The following is a 20,432-nucleotide window of genomic DNA, read 5'->3' as shown; positions in this document are numbered from 1 at the left end:
AGTCTTGATAGTAACATTGAACTCCTGAATTAATCAACCTTGGCACTGTCCTACCCCTGAGCTTCTTGTTATATGAGAAAGTGAATTTCCTTGTTGTTTAAGTCCCTCTAGGATGAGATTTTTGCTACTTGGCAACTGAAATCCTTTCTCGCTGGTACCAAGGGCATAGACACAGTTCTCAAGAAGCTAACGATCTCAGATGAATATGCTGGATATGATAAATATAATAATATCAAGCCAGATGTGAAATATTAAGTCTAAGCCTTCCTCTTGCTTTTGGAAGAGGGAAAAACACTTCCACTTGGAATGATCAGGAAACGCAGCATGTGGAAGAGAGCAGGAGAGGCTACAGGAGAGCCATAGAAGAAAAAGCTGTTGAAGCAATATTATAAAGAGAGGTCAAGGTCAAGGAAGACTGAAGACGTGCACTCTTTTCCATCATGAGTTCTATGGAATTCAGGTGTCCTGAGACATTCTGTAAAAAGAAATGTTCTGTGGCAAAGTAAGTTTGAGAAACTGAACATTCTCTAGTTCTACATATCGCCCTGGGTTTGAACAATGCACATTACCATTTAAAGGCTAAAAGAAGTCCTAAAGACCAGAACTACACTTAACTTTGTTGAATTGCCTATTTGTTGCTGAAGCTGCTTGGACAACAGAATGCTTTTTGCTTCAGGACAACTGCATCATCACACCTATGGCTAGTGCTCTGGGTACACACTCTGGAAAAGGCTGGGCTGAAGAGAGTAGAGAGACTTCGAGAAAGAATTTGTAGAACAGGAAGAGGAAGTGGCAGTAAAGAGACGCATAGTGATCAAAGCGGTGAAGAATACAAAGACAGGGTATCAGGAGTCAGGGATAGAGGATGCTTCAAGGAAAAGCTGGTCAGCAGAGTAAAAGGATGCAAAGAAATCAAAAAGAATGAGGACTGAGAAAAGCCAACAAGAGTCACTGAAAATATGTTTCACTAGTGAAGTGAGAAATAAAACCAATTTGTCAGGATGACAAGAGACAGTAAGAAATTGATTTGGAAAGAAAGAAGGAAAGAAAAGGAATAATTAACTGAGGAGCAAACATGTTCAAGTGAATACCTTTCATGAATAGATAGGTCTGTGTAAGCTCATAAACAAAATTAATGTAGGGATGGATGGGTGGTGGATGGACGGTTGAATATTGAAGGAATGAGCTAGTGAACAAGTAGAAATTCAAGTTGCTATATGAAGAATAATTAAAAGATAAAGTCCCCAGGAGATGGGGTAAAGAATAGAGGTGTCCCTCTACAGAGGTATTCCCACTTGACCAGGAAGAAAAGAGAATCAGTTAAAGAGACAGATTCTCCTTCAACTTCTTCTGAAGCACAAGGTAGCACAATGGAATCTAGTAAAGTGGGAAGCGGGGTCCTGGGGAAGATGAAGAAGGTATGGAAAGGGTATTGTGGCCTGTGGCCTGTGACCTAGAGAATGGATAAGAGATGAGGGAAAGACTTTCTAGAGTGCAGTGAACACCCTGCTCTTAAGTTGGTGGGGTAGCCCACTCCGGGACCGCGATTTCTGCATCAGCACTCTTTAAGCTAGCATCTGAGAAAGCAAACGGTAAGGGGGCCGTGGAGTTGGGCACTTCCATAGTAGAAAGTTAAGAGAGTAGAGAAACCTGGAGTTGATATATGGGCCTTGTTAGCATGACTGTCTTGTTTAGACTGAAAAGAGGTCAGGCGTGTGTAGAAGAGAGCTAGTGGACATGGCCACGTTGCAAGAAGGTCGGTGATTCAAAATTCTGGTGAGAACAGAATGTATTTTGGACTTTGGAGAGAAGAAGAGGTGAACTAAGGAATCAGTAGAAGGAAAGACGATTTACAGTTCAAGATCTAAAAGAAATATCACAATTACACCATTGCTAAAAATCCATCAACTGACCTGTCAACCTTGAGAATTTAGTAGATTCTGCCTTTGTTGACTTCTCTCTTCTTAGCCCAGTGGTCTTTTCATCAGTACTTGCTATTGTTGTTATGCTGTTAGCATATCAAACTTATACTTACTAAGCTTTCAAAAACTGTGCAATGCGCTTTATTTTTTATCCTACAATCACCAAGATTTTAAATAATTACTTAAAATATTATTTATAGGTCCCTATTGAAGACACCTAACTAAAGTATTATTTTATTTGTGTATATATATATTTATTTATTTAATTTGTTAATGTTTATTTATTTTTGAGAGAGAGAGAGAGAGAAGGAGAGAGAGAATCCCAAGCAGGCTCCATGCTGGCATCACAGAGTCCGACATGAGGCTCCAACTTACAAACTGTGAGATCATGACCTGAGTTGAAATCAAGAGTCAGATGCTTAATTGATTGAGCCACCACCCAGGCGCTCTTTGTATTTATATTGATTTGCTCACCAATTGAACCCACTTATTGCTACTCTTATCTTTTTTGATTGATCTGTAAGACAACTTCATATACTAAAGATATTATCGGGGGGGATGTTTTTCGATACAAATGACAAATATTTTGGAATGTCTTTGGATGTTACCTATCGTTTCCCTTACGTAAGTCATAAAACTTTTTACGCTCTAACATTGATGGTCCTTTGTACGTTCCTCTCTCAAATGGTATTTTAAATCTGCATTTCACTTAGGTTTATAACTATTTCATTTTTTCATAGACAGTCTTTGATCCACCCGGAATTTGTTTGTGAGAAAGAATAGGATAGGGATTCAGTGACAGTTGGGGCAGGAGATGGAGAAGGTCAAGAGCATGTGTGTGTGTGCATGAGTGTTGTTTGGTCAGCCATCAACCTTTGGTAAGAGTATTGCTATCATACTTAGAACTAGCGTATGTGACAATTTCTACTTGACCTCATCTAAACGAAACAATTGATTTTTCTGAGTTCCAGCTAGGCCAAAGCATTGTTTCTGATCATCCCCTTTGAAATACCTACCATTTTGTCTGTTGTGACTTTATTTGTTTTATGAAACCCTTGTGATTCGTTCCAACAACTGACTTGCTTTGAAAATAACACAAGTCCTTTTTAAAGATCTGTTTCAGTTGTAGAAGGATGATATATTTGGCTTGGGACACACCACAGTATCTGAGATGTTCAAATATAAATGGACGTGTTCTTCTGTCCTCAGATGATTGTTTCCATCTTTCCCTACTATGTTTATTTCCTTCCCTTCCCTTCCTGCTTCCACCTTTCTTCTGGTTTTTATCACCTGGCTCTTTCCTTGACTTGACCTACATACCGACCCAAGTTTTTTCCCTAAAACCCCACCAGGCTCAAAAGTCCTCAATTCCTCTGTGCAAGGGCAGTGTCCCCACAGGCCTGGCGCCGGGAAGAGAGGTCAGGGCTACAAACCTTCCTTTGGCAGTCATCCCTGGTGAAAGGATTTTCACATGTGTAAATCTTTTAGGACAAAGATTGCAGACAGTGTGAGTGCAAGATTTTCTGGATCTGCATCAGGTCCAGGACATCACAGGGACCACCCCATGTGGAACTTTCTTCATGTCTCCCATAACATTTCAGCTCAGTGAAAATGAACCTCAAAAGCCACCCTGAAGAAGAAAAGAAAAAGAGATGTCACAGAAGGGCGGCTTGTGGCCTGGAGACCCAGCTGAGATAAGTAAGGACAGTGTCAGGGAGGCTGGGTGGTTCAGTCAGTTAAGCAGCCAACTCTCGGTTTTGGCTCAGATCATGATCTCGATGTTTCGTGAGTTCAAGCCCTGCATCAGGCTCTGCCCTGGCAGCATGGAGCCTGCTTGGGATTTTCTCTCTCTGTCTCTGTCTCTGTCTCTCTCTCTGCCCCTCCCCCACTCCCCACTCACACTGTCTCTGTCTCTCTCTCAAAAAAAGAAAGAAAGAAAGAAAGAGAAAAGAAGATAAAAAAAGAAAACATAAAGAAAGTAAAGACAGTGTCTGACCAGGCAGCCAGCTCCAGGAGCACTAGGAGCCCCCTCTGCCATTGTCAAGTGGTTTCCTGTGGTTGCTCTTTATGCCAAGATCTTGTATTTACCCACTGCCCTTCTCATCCCCTGCCGTTGTTCGTTGTTCCATAGCTGACTTGGAATTAAGGGAGGAGGAGGTGAAAGGCCTACTGTGTTACTTAACTCAGCAGTGGTGGGTAGGAAATATATTCATGTTTAAGAAAGGAAGGTGATTCAGAGGCAAAATATGTTTTGATGAAAAGTTAAGATGGAGGAAGGCATGATAAATTTCCTACCATCCCACTCTCCCACCCCACCACCGCTCCACCAAGGGGAGGTCTCTGAAGGTTTTAAGTAGCTTAGGAAAAACCAGTGCTGCACGTGCTGCAACCCAGGTCACCCAGTTTCTCTGTCAAAGAGAAACAGTTGACTACTGAGACCACTGAAAAACCTCTGCCCTTGAGGTTCAGGCCAAAGCCCCAGCCCAGGTCTGAGTCAAGGGGTACTTTGCTTTCCTTACTGATTCTTCTCAAGCTCATTTATTTTAAGAAATCTCTGGCAGGGATGGCTGAAATCTGATGCTGCGTATATATTGCCTTGGGACCTTTGGACATGATGTCATCATACAGCACCCCAATGGCCGTTCCCATCCAATTTTCAAAACTGCCATAGTTTCGGGGTGCCTGGGTGGCTCAGTCAGTTAAGCATCTGACTTCGGCTCGGGTCATGATCTCACAGCTTGTGGGTTCAAGCTCCACATCGGGCTCTGTGCTGACAGCTCAAGAGCCTGGAGCCTGCTTCAGATTCTGCGTCTCTCTCTCTCTCTCTCTCTCTCTCTCTCTCTTTCTATCTCTGCCCCTCCCTTGCTCACATTCTGTCTCTGTCTCTCTCTCAAAAAATAAATAAACATTAAAAAAAATTTTTTTAAAAACTGCCATAATTTCATCATAATTGTTGGCAGATTCATTTCTCAAATGAGCTAAACCATTACTGAACAGAAGTCAAGGCTAGTAGGGTGGCAAGCCATAAAGGAAGGACCCAGGGGAATTCTGCCTAATCCTAATCTCACATGCCTGGGGCTGAGAAGGATGGGACAGCCAGGGGAGTCTCGGAAGCCTTGGTGTTGGGAAATTTTTTCAAAGGAGGCTAAGAGGGAAGAGACAGAAAAAGCTTGAAACAGATCTGCTTTGTAGCTATGTCTACAGAGCAGCGGTCAAACTACCTTCAGGGAAGAAAGACTAGGTGTGTTCTGGGTTTTTGTTTTCTTTTGGCTTTTTGTTTGTTAATTTGTTTGGTTTCAGTTTTAGTCCATTGTGGACTGATACTTCTATTCAGTGTAACACAAGTGAATAGAAACATTAAATTTTATAATAGGCATAAAAAAATATGCCCTGTTTCATGATTAGATGGAACAGATATGAAAGAGCATTTCATTAACTAAAATTAAGCAGTATGGAGCCCCGGTAAATGGCCATAAAGAGCTTCTAAACTGACTCTCAATTTCTGTCCTCAGTTTACCCAAGATATGTAACGAACAGGTCACAGACTGAGACAGTTCTGGGGCCACGTTTTGAGTGGCGTGGCTTTAGAGGGCGTGGCTAATGAAAGTGACGAAGCATGTGTTTAGGCTGGTAAAGGAAAAACAGCCCCATTGAGAGAATTGAGAGAACCAACCACCCACGGTCTCTGGACAGACAGCTGTTCTATAAGGGTCTCCCTGTAAGGGTTAAATTGTACTATAGGGCTAACGCTTAGCTTGCAAGATAACTTTGTTCTGACACTGAAGGTCAAAAGATAACAACCTTGCTTTTACTCTTGTAAATCATACTTCATACTCTTGTGAATCAGGCTTTACCAATGAAGGAAACAAAACCTCAAAAAAGAGCGTCAGAGACAAGGTCAAAGAGATCCACTGGTTGCAACTTAGCGGCAGAAAGTCTAAAATAATCACTTCATTTGATAACTGTTTCTGACTCATCTGGCAACTGTTTCTAACTCATCTGGGAACTGTTTCTCTGTTCTGTTCCCAGATAACGATAAAACAATGTGATCGGCTTTAAAAACTCTGTACCCCGGCTGTTCAGGGCCACACTCTTGACAAGAGTGTTGGCCCCGATCGGTCGGCCACACTCTTGACAAGAGTGTTGGTCCCGATCGGTCGGCCTTGCCTCTCAGCGTCACTGGCAACGAGTGCGCAGAGGTCCAGGTTCGAACCTGCAATAAACGACCCTTGCCGCTTGACTTTGACTTACGACTCTGGTGGTCTTTTGTGGGAGGTTTCAGAACTTCGGGCATAACATCCCAAAATATTGGAGGATCAAAAGAGAGAGGATGGATGAAAGAAAACAAAAACTCTGTGCTCAAAAAACAGCACCTCCAAGAGCAACCAATGAGGACCACTGAACACCATGTAGCAAAAGCAGGCCACACGTTCCTTAATTCGCGAAGCCAGTCCCGCGCTGAGCATCACCTCACGCTCTCTCAGCCCAGCACAGCTGCTGCAAAAGCCATCCAAAGCAAACACGGCTCTCCCCACAGCAGACTCAACAGAACAAAACCAACACCCAGAAATGAATTGGATCGCCGAGCTCATCATGTTACACAGCTCACTGTTCTCAAATCCAGGATCCTGAATATAATAACAAATGATACTATTAACCGGTGCCTTGGTCCAAAAGCCAAAAGTGAATAACTCATTACTATGAACCAAATTGATTCTCAGAAGTTTCCAGGTCAGCTACAAGAAAGAGTTAGGAGACTGGTCCTCCAGACTGAACTAAATCTCACCCATGTCAAATTGCAAGGTATATGGCTAAATCCTTTCTCCCTCTGCACAGCCAGCTTGCCGCTTAGCACTCCTGAACCCCAGAGACTTCTCAAAGCAGGGCAGGCATGTGATCAGGTTGAAAGCAATGTGGAGCCTGGGACCGGCACATAAGGGTTTAAGAACTGACGCAGCCACCTGCTCACTCGGTCATCTCCAGCAAGTCTTTATCCACAAAACAAGACTGACGGCCACTTCCCTGGAAATTCAGTTGAAAATGCCCTGTCATTTGCAAAGACCTATGTGGATGTGAGTCCTCACTCCACAGAAACAATCAGCCCACAGATGTTTTTCACCATGCCCCTGACCCCTCCAGAAATGAAGTTCTGTCTTTTACACAGTTCTTTTCCTCCTCAGAGTTCAAACCACTTCCGGGTGTCACACATTATTTTCTTTATGTTCCCAGCATCACTGGGACACAGTAGGGGGCTGGCATCATCAGGTCCACTTTACAGTTTGGAAAAATGGCTTGTGAGGGATCTAAGGCACATCAGCAGTGATAAAGACGACTCGAAAATTCATAGGGACATTTGGCTGGAATTAACAAGTTTGGTTTATTACGTGGCTTTTCTTGATCTGGCTTCTCCTTGTCTCACCCGTGGGACTCTGCAACAGGAAATCGCTGCTCTGAACTGGTTTTGTTAATTCTGCTGATTTCACACTCAGAAGACCTTCACCAGTGCTGCACCCTTGTGAAGTGAAAACAGGACCTTTTTCAAAGGCTGTGCTCTGGCAATGTATTTGTTAACAAACAAGGTATTTCAGGTCAGGCAAATGATTTGGTCCCAGTTGCATGCTGTGTGACCTTAGATCAATTACTTAACATCCCTGAGCCTGTTTCTTCAGTTGTAATGTGAGTATAATTGACCTGCCTTCCTCACAGACATAAGAACTGAAAAGATATCAGTGATCATGTAAAGAGAACTTTGGAAATAATTTAAGACACTTCACTTATATTTTTGAAGTATAAGGTATAATATACAATTATAAAATTGTTTATTATTTTTCCCACTGTCTTATGCTAAAAAACAACAGTTTGGTAGGACTCTCTTGCAATCTACCAAGCATAATAGCTCTAGATTTCAATTCTCCTTGATGACAAAAATAGAGGATAAGACGCATGTTATCTTAGAGAAAAGAAAATAAGGTCTGTTAATTCAAGGTAAATTTTGGTCGGTATCTCTGGATTGGGGTTTCAGTGCCTGATTTACCTGTTTGTACTCATCTTATAAAATGTATGCTCTTGATTAGCATGAATCACAAACAGAATCTTGAGGAATATGAAGTCTAATAGCTTTGCTAGTGATGAGAAAGTACCATAGAAAGGCTGTAATACAGTATCATCTGTTCCCGGGGAGAACGACAAAATGTGGTCTTTCATTTTGAAAAGATATTATTATCAAGGCCCTGGAAAACCGTATGATAATTTTCAATTAAAAATGAGTAAAAGAGTTTGGGATGAGCACTGGGTGTTGTATGGAAACCAATTTGGCAATAAATTTCATATATTAAAAAAATTTTTTTAAAAATGGGTAAAGGAAAGACTCCAAATTACAAATATGTTGCTAATGTTCCTTTCTAATACATGATGAAATCTCCCCCCGCCAAAATGTAACCAAAGTTAACCCAGATTTAGTCAAATTTAAAGTAAATGGCATGACTACGAATAAGTTTGCTACAAAATATATGGTTTTCTCTGGATGGTGTTCAGGTTTCAACCAAGCCTTATTGCAATGCAATCATGCTCCGTGCAAAGTTCCATGTCTCTCTACGTAATACATCTATGTCCAAATGAAAAATGGTGAGAAACCAAATACGATAGGCACCATTTTCTGCCAGGAAAATAGTAAGTATTGATTTAGAGCAATAAACACCTTGGGACTTTGTCTGCGACTTCATTAAGCTCTTGGATATTTATTATTCTTTCACCTTTTATAACATGAGTACTCAGATATCGAAGATGTTACAAGAAATGAGATCCTTATTACATAACACATCAAAAAAGTGTTAACAGCTTGGATCCGATCTCCTCAAACAGATGTACACTTTCACACATAGGTGTGAAAAAACCTTACTTCTGGAACACTTGTGGTGAGACAGTTAAAACTTTCAAAATCACTCAGTCTTCAGAATCTTCTTTCCTTTGCCAGTGCAGTCAGGATATTTCACCTGTGCTTCTTAAATCAAGGCTTTGAAATGATGGAGTTTTACTTTTCTCTAATTTTCCTAACAGCTGGCGTTTCTATGACTCCAGAGTGTAAGTATCTCCTATACTTACCACATCTGAGCGTTAAATGAATTTCTAAGTGATTGTGTTGTTACTTATAAATGAAATGATTTCTCACAACCATGTCTATCCCTCTAAACTGTACGATTAAATTCTTCTATTGATTATATCATTGTTAAATTACATATGATTAAACCATTATATTATTAGATATTATTAAATGTGTTTTACAATTGTTTACCAGTGAAATTATAATAACTTTTAGGTGACTGTAGGGTTGTTGGGTTTTTTTCATCCTTGAAATGGTATATTTACTGTCAAAAGAAGAATGACGTGAAACAATCTGCTAGATCTCTCATGTTGATTGAATCTTTGGGTTTTCTTCTGTAGGTTTCAGCATGGAGATTATCGGAGGGAGAGAAGTGTCACCACATTCCAGGCCATTCATGGCTTCCATCCAGTACAGAGGCCACCATGTCTGCGGTGGAGTGCTGATCCACCCACAGTGGGTGCTTTCGGCAGCCCACTGCCGCTCCCGGTGAGTCCCTGCTCTGGGCTTTCGTGTTCTACCTCGACTGGCCAAAAGAGAAGCTCCCCTGTCCCGGGAGACAATTTTGTTTTGGAGCATTCTAAATGTGATGAGCACAGAAACGTTTGATGAATACACATGTGATATCAAGGGGTATTCATGACAGTTCTGTTCATATATACGTACATATTTTTTAGTTGAAGTAGAGTTGACATACAATATTAAAGGAGTTTCAGATGTACAACACAGTGATGCAAAAATTAAATATATTCTGAGAGGCTCAACGTGATTAAGTGCATTACAATATTACTGACTCTGTTCCCTGTGCTGTATTCATCATCCCCGTGACTTATGAATCCCCCTCACCCATTTTGTCCAGCCCCCCCTCCACTTCCCTCTGGCAGCCACCCTTTTGTTCGCCACATTTTTGTGTCTGTTTCTCTCTTTTTTGTTGTTATTGTTTATTTGTTCACTGTTTTTGGTTCTGTTTTTTACATTCCACATGTAGGTGAAATCATAAGGTATTAGTCCTTCTCTGGCTTCTTTCTCCTAGCATAAAACCCTCTAAGTCCATCCATGTTGTGCCATGTGAATGGCAAGATTCTGATCTACCCTTAGCTTCTGTGATCACTGACCAACTGGTGGAGTTCACTTAGCCTCTTGCACACCCAAGTTTTCTGCCCTGAGTTTTCCTTTTCAGGGAGAGCTGGGCCACCTTTCCCAGGCAAGCCATTGGACAAATCCATGTCCTCCGTGTAATGCCAGGGAAGACAGCAACAGTAGTAGTTGGAGAGTGGCATTCCAGAACTTTTCAGACAACTTGAGTTTGCACCTTCCCTTTCCCGTTTTACAAAAGGGCAATAATAATAACAGTACCTACTTTGTGGGGTTTTGAGGATTAAATAGTATCTATTTAAATATTTTAGTATGCTGGGGCGCCTGGGTGGCTCAGTTAAGTGTCCGACTTCAGCTCAGGTCACGATCTCACGGTCCGTGAGTTCGAGCCCCGCGTGGGGCTCTGTGCTGTCAATTGGAAGCTTGGAGCCTGCTTCGGATTCTGTGTCTCCCTCTCTCTCTGCCCCTCCCCCACTCACGCTCTGTCTCTCTCTATCAAAAAATGAATAAACGTTAAAAAAAAACTTTAAATATTTTGGTCTGCTTAGCACAGAGTAAGTATGAATAAATTGCAGCTGTTATTGTTATGTGTACAAGAAGCCTGCTTTGTTAAATGGATTTTTAGACCCCTTATGTTAACTCCTCTGCATCACCTTCCACCCCAGAGGCCTGAGGCCCACAGTTTGGGAATCACAGCTGGAAAGGGACAACAGACTTCCCAGTTAAAAACAGAAAAGTTACAGCTGATTTGCACAAGGAGAGAAAGAGTTATTTTTTCTGGAATACTTAGTACAAAGCTTTTCCGAAGACAGATCATAACCTCTCATACTACGTTTTGGTCTGTGATTCTCTTACGTCAGCTAAAAAAAAGTCCAACACTCTTCTTGGGGTGCTGTAACCTTTGCAAAAAGAAAAGCAATGGAAAACCAATTTGCTGTTTGCTGCTGTTTTGTTTACTTGTTTGGTTTGGGGAGAGGGTGTTTTTTGTTTGTTTTTTATTTGTTTTTGTTGTTGTTTGTATGTTTCTTCCTTATGTTTCTTGCCCACATAAGCCAAGAAGAGATGGGGACTCCTTTCCTGATGAACATTAGAGTGCTTCACTTAAGAATCTCTTGGCCACAATGGTTTGCTCTCCAGGCGACAGAACAACTGAATTGACTTGCCCCCCTTTTAATAAGACTAGACACAAATTAGGAATTTTGAAGCCTGTGGAAAGTGAGGGCTTCTGTTTTATTTCTAAATAGCAAGCCACTGATTTCCAATTTAAAATGGCTACCTCATTCAAATGAGGGTTTGCTGTCATAGAATTCACCCTTATGTCCCTATTCAGAGCATGTGTGCCCCCCAGGGACCAGCTAGGCAGAGGGTGACTACCAATAAATGTTCATCCAATTCAAAATATGCACATCTTCAAATATTCTTATGGTACACATTCAAGCAGACTCTAACCTACCCAGACACAGAGCTTGACTTATTATAAACGCTTAACAAAGGCTGGATAGAAAGAAGGAGAGAAATTGGAGGACTTTTTTTTTTTTTCTAAGCCAAAAACACAGTGTGTGAAGTCCTTCACAAGCCATAAAGTGCTATCCAAAAAGTGAATAATAGTATTAATTTGAATTTAAAATTTTGTCAAATGAACTTAACTCAGTAGGAGTGGGTCCTCAAACTGACAAATTGGGGAAAAGAGGTCTTGGAATTAAATTAAAAAAAAAAAAAGACAGAAAGAAAGAAAAACCAACTCTTGCTAAATACCATTTTCAATGGCCAGAGTTTAAAGAACTCCAGAATATGTGGATCAGATTTCCTGTACAGGACACTTGGGTGTAAAAATGTAGGCGGATTGATGCTTAGAAAAATATTAAGCTTTATGAAATCCAAAATATTTATGAAATAGTTTAATGGTGGCTTCCCACAAATGTACTCCCAAGCATCCTGGGGGAATAGCTTACTAATTCCAGGCCCCTCTTTCAGCAAAACTGTGAAGGAGGCCAAATCTGGGGTGCCCCCATCTCACTAGCCGTTCCCCACTGCGTCTCTTGGCCCCTCCACTAGTTGCCATGCCAACTATAAAAGCAAACCAGTAAAAAGGCTTTTGTCTAATCTTATTTTCAGTCTTTCGATTTATCAGAAGCAAAATTCTCACCAACTCTTGTCCACCGTCTTCCTGAATCCCCTCTTATGCCTTCCCTCAGGGAGCACCCCTCCTCTCACCTGCTTGGGCTGTAATTAGATGACCGCCGCCCCCCTCCCCCCCCCCCCCGCCCCTTCCACATGGCCTCATCCCACCTCAGACAACTCGGGGCACCCAGAGTAAATGGTGAGGATTCAGACCCCAGACTCAAACCAGCTGAACTTCAGTCCCACCCGCATTGCATCCTGGAGCCTCCCCTTAATGTCTGTGGGACTTTCTCAAGTTTGTTAATTTACCTGCGTCTCAGTCTTCTCATCTGAAAAGTGGGGATAATCGTAATACCTCCCTCACAGGACTGCTGTGAGGTTTAAATGAGGGAAAATATGTAAAACGCTTAGCACAAAACCTGACACACCACAACAACCTAGTAAATGGCATATAATGTCATTACGTTATTATCTGTACTTTCCATGGTAGTCACTGAGGCACAAGTCTGATGATCCAGTCGTGTTGAGGATGGGACTGTAATAACCCCTCTCTGACAACCAGGTAATTCCCTCCTCTCTTAGACTAAAGAGACCTCCAGGAAATAAGGACCCTGTCTTTGTCTGCCCTGGAGGAGTGTCTAAGCAGAAACATGGCTCAGTGCCAAGGCAAATGGCAGAGGAAACAAGAGTCTCGAAGGGGCTTGGCATGGGGCTTACAGAGGTGTCATGGAAAGAGCACTGGACTTGAAATCACGAAAGCTGGGTTTGAGTCCTGCTTTCCCTACTTATCATGTGTGTCACCTTTGGCCAAAGAACCCTTTTACCAGTGAGGACTATACAGCACATCAACTTGAGCAATACTGAGAAGGGTAGAAGGGTTATTTTTAGGCCCAATAGTGAGGGTGTTTCAGTAGAAGCCTGGATGTCAGGAAAAGACTGCAAACAATATTTTTGTTCCTGTTCTGCATGTAGTTCTGTTCCAGGTAAGTCCAGGGTGGGACTCAGAAAGCTGTATTATGTTTTAAACACTCCAAGGGCACCTGGGTGACTCAGTCAGTTAAGTGTCCGTCTCTTGATTTTGGCTCAAGTCATGATCTCACGGTTTGAGCCCCGTGTCAAGCTCTGCATTGTCAGCATGGAACCTGCTTGGGATTCTCTCTCACTCTCTCTCACTCTCTCTGTCTTCCCTCTTCCTCTCTCTCTCTCTCTCTCTCTCAAAATAAATAAACTTTAAAAAATTAAAAAAATATAAACACACATCTCCATATGATTCTGAAGCAGGTGGTCCAAGAAAAACCCTACAACAAACAAATGAATGAAAAACGCCGGTATCATGACTTCTTTTCTGTATGAATTCAGACGTGGGTTTAGCTAAGGAGGGGGAACCTAGAACTCAGGTAATTCCAGGTATTCTGTGGGAAGAAAAATTGACCTTTGTAGTATAGATTACAGATGAAGTGTACCCGGAAATGGGAAGTCAGAGAGCGTTCGTGGTCTGCTTGGGTTGTTTTTGATATTAACATGTCCCAGTGGAAATGAAAATAATCAGAACATTTCAAAGGCATTAACTCATCAAGGAAATTGGTAAAAGATGAGGAAGATCAGAAAAATTTTCGGCATCCATCCCCTAATCAAAATTCATCTTCCACACCCTGCATTTGAACCTCACAGCCTTCCTTGTGTTAGTTATTTATGCATGTATCCATCTTTCTGTTAAAGCAGTAGTCCCGGGGCTTTGGTGTCATTTTCTACCCTCCCCACCCCCACCCCCAAAGTTTGGATTTAATGAGTATGTTGAATTTGAGTTTGAATCAATCCTAGGAAATCTGATCCACATCCTTTGAGAAATTTCATCCCCATCCTGATTTTGCAATAGGAAAACTTTTCAACAAATAGAGCTGAAATTCCCCAAATAAACCAAAATAAACTCTTTTGGTAGAAACTGAACAGTGATCATTCCCAGCAGCCACAGTCCCACCATATTCAAACCTACCCTACCATAGTCATGAGCTTATTCTTCAAAGCTGAAACAACACTTTCTTCCTTTTCCTATATGTTTTTGTATTTTTAAAAAATTCTTATTAATCTTTATTAATCTGTAGGTATGGGAATGTGTGGTTTTTTTATTTTTAATTAAAGTATAGTTGACATGCAATATTACATTAGTTTCAGATGTATAACATAGAGATTCGACAATTGCGTGCACAATGAAATGGTCACGATAAGTGTAATTACCATCTGTTACCAAAGGTATTACAATATTTTTGACTATATTCCCTATGCTGTACTTTTCATCCCCTTGAGTTATTTTATAACTGAAAGTTTGTACCTCTTAATTCCTTTCACCTATTTTGCCCATCCCCCCCCACTTCTCCCCTCTGACAACCACCAGTTTTTTCTCTGTATCTATGAATCTGTTTCTGTTTGTTTGTTCGTTTGTTTTGTTTTTTAGATTCCACATATAAGCAAAAACCATTTGTCTTTCTCTGTCTGACTCATGTGGGTATGGATGTTTTTATTGTAATCTGTCTTGATCCCTTTTTCAAGTGACAATGAAATAGTTATATGTAAACAAATGTCCTTTCATAACCTTCCTTCCTTCCTAAAGGATTTGAAGTGGCTTCCTAAAGGCACACGTTAAAATGGGATTTTTTTACAGTATGCCAAAAGCCCCAAGGTTTTGTCAAGATCTTAAAAAAAAATTGTTTCTATTTTCATAACTAGATGTAAATGTAATTTTGTCCAACATGCAGTAAATCAAATCAATTGTGGCACTATTGAAACAATGGTCCTAGAACTGTGTGCGACCAGGGGTAAAACAAAACAAAACAAAACAAAACAAAACTATTGTTTCTTTATCTGACTCACCTGTTTATATCTTCTAAATCTCCAGAATGGAATTTTCAATGTCTACCAACCCTACAGTGTCTTTATTTCAAATTAGCAATTATTTTTCACCTTGAGGAACATTTTCCTTTCTTGTCCAAATACCCTTTCTAATTGAAGGGACAGAACATAGCTTATCTGACAGCCATGTAATGGATCTTATTCTCCAAATGGCCCTGAGATGAGGTCTAGATATACAAGGTTAGCAAATGCAGAGTTGAGTTTTTACCTTTTAGTTATTAAAACACTTAACGTTGGGAAGATGAGAAAGTTCTGGAGATTGATGGTAGTGAGAAATGAACAACAATGTAAGTGTATTTCATGCTACAGAACGGTACGCTTCAAAATGGTTTAAAGTTTATGTTTATGTATATTTTACCTTAATTAAAAAAATTAACATTGATGGATATAAATTTCAACCCACAACTCAAGAAATAGAATGTATTTCTACATAAATTAACATAATTTTGTTGTAAACTTGATCTCAGTCAGTTAGAACTTCATTCCTTTTCCCCACAGTAGGGTATAAGTTCTGATATCCTTTTCCAATACTATGGAATTTTGAATTGGGGTGAGTCTGAGAGCAGATCTTTGGCCTTTGATATTGTCCATTCATGCTTGGCTCCACAAAGACCTCTGTCACTCCACCTAATCCTAGATGTGTTACCTTGGAGACGGTCCTTGTTCCTTGTCCACCATTTTTACCCCCATTGGGGTATTTGGTACTTATTCTGTTCCTTCTATTCTCTGCTTTTTTTCAGGAATCACAAAGGCCAGTTTTTCAAAGTGATTTTAGGAGCACACTCTCTCTCAAAGAATGAGGCCTCCAAACAAATGTTTGATATTAAAAAATTCATACCATTCTCAAGACTTACATCGTATCGTAAATCAAATGATATTATGCTAATTCAGGTATGTAGTACTGCCTTCCTTCAATTTCTCCACCATTCTTATATAGCATAGCATATTTCAGTTGTTAGGTTGTCAATCAAAAGCATCTTGTTAGCATCATCCCCACGTCTGAGGTAACTGTGACATATTCTATAAAGGCCCATTCTACTCTATATACAGCCTTAAAAGAAACAAGAATCGATCACAAATGCATGAGGGCTGTGTTTATACAAGGAAAAGCAGTCATGATGCTCACACATGTGGGAAGGGAACATCCCAGCAAGCCCAAGGATCCCCACTGAAAGCTTTTTTCCCAAATGCTTTTATCATTAGCAAATGAAAAATACAAGTCCTTTATACAACTGAGCCAACCAAGTGAATTCAGGGACACAGAAGTGAGTTATATCTTAGTCTAGACCATACTTAGTCTAGTCCAAACTCAGTCTAGACCATACTCAAGGGTCTTATCCAGCGGAAACAGCCCAGCCCTCAAAGTCATGACCTGTGGATGTTATTCCACAGAAACCCATCCAATGCAGAGCAAAGGCCAGTTTGCTTAAGACTGGGCAAAAATTCCTGCTCTGTGTAAGCTCCCTCCCCAAGCCTCATTGAGCTCTACAGGGAATGGGGAGCATTTCAAAAAAGGAACAGGCACAAATACAGCTGCAGGCTACCACCAAAGTAGATTCAAGAAGAGGGATGCCTTCCTAGACCAAAGGGACCACACATACATCGCTTTGACTAATAGCAGAATACTACTGGGAACGAATGATTATTTATTCTCTTTTCAATCTGTCAGCTTCACACGGCTGCAACACTCAACCAACATGTTCAGCTGCTGCACCCAAGCTCCAAAAATGATATTAGAGCTGGAACAAAATGCCAGGTTACTGGCTGGGGAGCCACCGACCCAGAATTTTTAAGGATCTCTGATACCCTGCGTGAAGTCACCGTTACTGTCATAAGTCGAAAACTTTGCAACAGCCCAAGTTATTACAACCACAGCCCTGTTATAACTAAAGGCATGATATGTGCAGGAGATGACAGAGGCCACAAAGATTCCTGCCAGGTAAGAGACTATCAGGCAAACAGGCATCTCAGAGTGCTGTGTTGTGTGCAATCAAAGGCTCCATTCGCTCCCCAGCCCAGAGGGGAGGTAAGGAGAACACAAAATCACAACTCCAGAAAGTTCCTCTCCATTTCTCCACTGAGTTCTCTGTTCTTTCTCATCCTCCCATGTGAATGAGTCATAAGAACTTCCCCAAGACATAAGCACCCTCCAAATATTCGTTAATCAGGGGATGCCTGGGTGGTTCAGTCGATTAAGTGTCTAACTCTTGACCTCAGCTCAGGTCATCTTGATCTCAGGGTTGTGAGTTCAAGCCCCACATTGGGCTCCACACTGAGTGGGAAGCCTACTTAAGAAAGAATAAATAAATAAATAAATACATACATACATACATAATACATACATACATAAATACATAAATACATACATAAATTTGTTAATCAGGATAACAGACTGCATCTGAAATATATAGTACGTGTTTCTTCAATAATGTTGATAAATTGACTAAAAGGAACCATAGTTATACTTTTCAGAATCTTTGGTTTCCTGAGGCAGTGAAAAAAAAAAAAAAAAAAAACCAAAACCAAAAAAACCACAGGTATTCGTGTTTACAAGTGACAAATGGTGCAGATGAATTTCTGATCTTTAAGACATTAGAATACACTATTCGCATCATGCTGTATTAAGTATTATCAAGGGGAGGGTATAATGATTTCAGAGACCACGTGTATCTGAAGTGCCCCAACACTGTCACCCCCCTACACCTCTATTGTCATGGCTGACTAGAGCACAACATGCTGTAATTTGCAATGTGAGTGGCAGCAGAGGCAAAGGTCGCTTTCCAGATTTGAAAGCCCCCTCTTATCATTCTGTCACTTTCCTTGACAGATCTTAGTTACATGTTTAACCGAGTCCTCTGGAATCAGTTCATTGAGCAAGTCTTCGCGAAGTGTTGTGTGCGTGTAGGGCATTACGTTCAATTACACGAGAATGCAAAAAGGGAAAAAAGTAAGATAGAGTCCCTGACACCAATATATTTGCTACAATATATTTCTCTTTTCTGCCTGTTCCTATAGCAATTTGATTTCAGATCCAGGAGCACCAACATGAAATTTACAGTTTGAAACATTTCTCTCATTTCAGTGGGTTATTTTAAACTTTGCACTTATTCCTTAAGGATTAAAGTTCTATAGTCACGGATCACCAAAGGTTGTTTTTATACGTAGTCCTAGACAGAGACGTGGGCAGAGAGCGAGACAGACAGACAGACAGGCAGACAGATGGACAGAATCATTGTCCTGCCCAGAAACAGAGACAACCCACACTGAGAAAGGGCTGTATCAGCCCTCTTTCAGGATACGACGAAACCAAGGGCCCATGTAAAAATCCTTTGAATAATCAATAATTGGTGGTAGAAAAAGTTCAACAGCTTCTTACCAAGTATCTGTCTATTTTCTTCTTTCCAGGGTGACTCGGGTGGCCCCTTGGTTTGCAAAGGTGCCTTCCATGCTTTAGTCTCTGGAGGTCATCAATGTGGCCGTCCCAAGAAGCCTGGAATCTACACCCTAATAACCCAGAAATACCAGGCTTGGATTAAAAGCAAGCTTGCCCCATCTCATGTAAACTATGACCACGAGTGATTTTCTTGGATCCACCAGCTGGCTTGTTTTGTTTTCATAAGATGTTCTAGAGGCCACTTTGTCTTCATATGTAGTTGGATGTCGTTTAAGTGGAACTCAGTCAGGGACCACTCCTGCCCCTTAGGACAGATTTTGTCAAGGAATCAAGTTCTTTTCCACATCTATAACTGCTGTATTTTTACCATGCTGATTTCTTTCTGAATAAAAGTTAGAAGACTATGGCGTTTTCTTTTTATGGAAATGAGGTCTGGCAAACGATATACCCCCCACTCCACTCACACTCTCACAAAGGGCAAAAGGTGATTAAGCAAGGCCTTAGCCAGGCTCCACCTTCAGCCAGGTTTATGCTGTGATTTCTGCCGTGATTTTATCCTAAGCTGCATTTTTAAAATAAGCACCAGTGGGACGCCTGGGTGGCTCAGTCGGTTAAGCATCCGACTCTTGATTTTGGCTCAGGTCATGGTCCCGTGGTTTGTGGGCTTGAGCCCCACCTCAGGCTCGGTGCTGACAGCATGGAGCCTGTTTGGTATTCTCTCTTTCTCAAAATAAACAAGTAAACTTAAAATAAAATAAAATAAAATAAAATAAAATAAGAAACAGTAAGTGCAAACACTCCAACTCAAGTTAAGAAAGAATCATCAAGGTCTATAAATATTATTATTTACTGATGTCACTTTGTTCCAAAGAGGGTTTAAGGCAATATATAAAAATACCTGCAATAAAACAAAATATGAAACTAAAAATATTTTCCTGAAAAAATTAAAAGTAGAAATGTTATGTGATCCAGAAGTTCCACTTCTGGGTATTTACCTGAATAAAATGAAAACACTAACTTGAGAGGAAATATCTGCATTGAAGCATCATTTATAATGACCAAGATATGGAAAGAAGTTAAGTGTTCATTGATGGAAGAACAGATAAAGAAATTATATATATATATATATACACACATGTATATATATATATATATATATATATATATATAATATTCAGCCATAAAAAAGAATGAAATTTTTCCATTTGTGACAACATGGATGGGCCTTGAGGACATTATGCTAAGTGAAATAAGTCGGACAAAGACAAATACTATATGATCTCTCTTCTATGCAGAATCTTCTCGCTTATAGATATAGGGAACAGATTGGAGATTGTCAGAGGTGGGGAGTTGGGGGGAGGAGAAATGGGTGAAGGGGGTAAAAAGGTAAAAAAAGAATTTTTTAAATTATAAACAAAGAAATAATTTGGTAAAGAAACCGAGGCAAAGGGGAAATGAGAGCTTTGAAGAATGATGAAGACAGGGGTGTTAATACCCAAAGGGCCACAATTTTCTTCCCACCCTGTTGCTCAAAGGAGCCATATTTGCCTCTATGCTTCACATCAGTCGATGCAAAAAGAGGAACACAATCAGTTATATGAATTACGATATCCAGGAAATAAAAATAAACTTATCTGCCCAGAAGTAGGACCACTGGGGCTGGCACAGAGCCTGGAGAGAACTTGGGGTGATCTGTGTCGAAGGACCTTGTGTCAGGGTTCCTGCATCCTTCTCAGCTGCATCAGATCCCTTGTGAAGATACTTTTGTAACACACATTGCCCCAATCCCTCGCTCAGAAATTCAGATTTAATAGGCTTGAGGTGGGCCTGAAAGTCTGCACTGCTGAAAAGCAATTCAATTGATTCTGATAAAAGAACAATTCTGAAAGCCACT

At 40.7% G+C, this 20,432-nt stretch overlaps 2 protein-coding genes across 5 annotated transcripts in view; one reads left to right on the top strand and one right to left on the bottom strand.

The window, feature by feature from the left end:
• The window catches only part of ESM1 (endothelial cell specific molecule 1), a 47,554-nt gene that overhangs the window by 24,980 nt on the left and 2,142 nt on the right, over positions 1 to 20,432 (bottom strand). The gene's annotated exons all lie outside the window — the stretch shown is intronic.
• On the top strand, positions 8,327 to 19,169 carry GZMK (granzyme K). 2 transcript variants are annotated; one of them, XM_007076643.3, is made up of 5 exons: positions 8,333 to 9,002; positions 9,363 to 9,510; positions 15,885 to 16,035; positions 16,814 to 17,083; positions 18,550 to 19,169. In XM_007076643.3, the coding sequence occupies exons 1-5, from the start codon at positions 8,942 to 8,944 to the stop codon at positions 18,721 to 18,723; spliced, it is 804 nt and encodes a 267-aa protein (XP_007076705.2). In that variant the 5' UTR covers positions 8,333 to 8,941; the 3' UTR covers positions 18,724 to 19,169. The 2 variants fall into 2 exon arrangements, with proteins under 2 accessions (XP_042850746.1, XP_007076705.2); XM_042994812.1 differs by lacking the exon at positions 18,550 to 19,169 and having other exon boundaries at positions 8,327 to 9,002; positions 16,814 to 17,328.

Source organism: Panthera tigris, chromosome A1 (assembly GCF_018350195.1).
Source record: "Panthera tigris isolate Pti1 chromosome A1, P.tigris_Pti1_mat1.1, whole genome shotgun sequence".
NCBI classification, from domain to species: Eukaryota; Metazoa; Chordata; class Mammalia; order Carnivora; family Felidae; genus Panthera; species Panthera tigris.
This window is presented reverse-complemented; position numbering and strand designations above follow the sequence as displayed.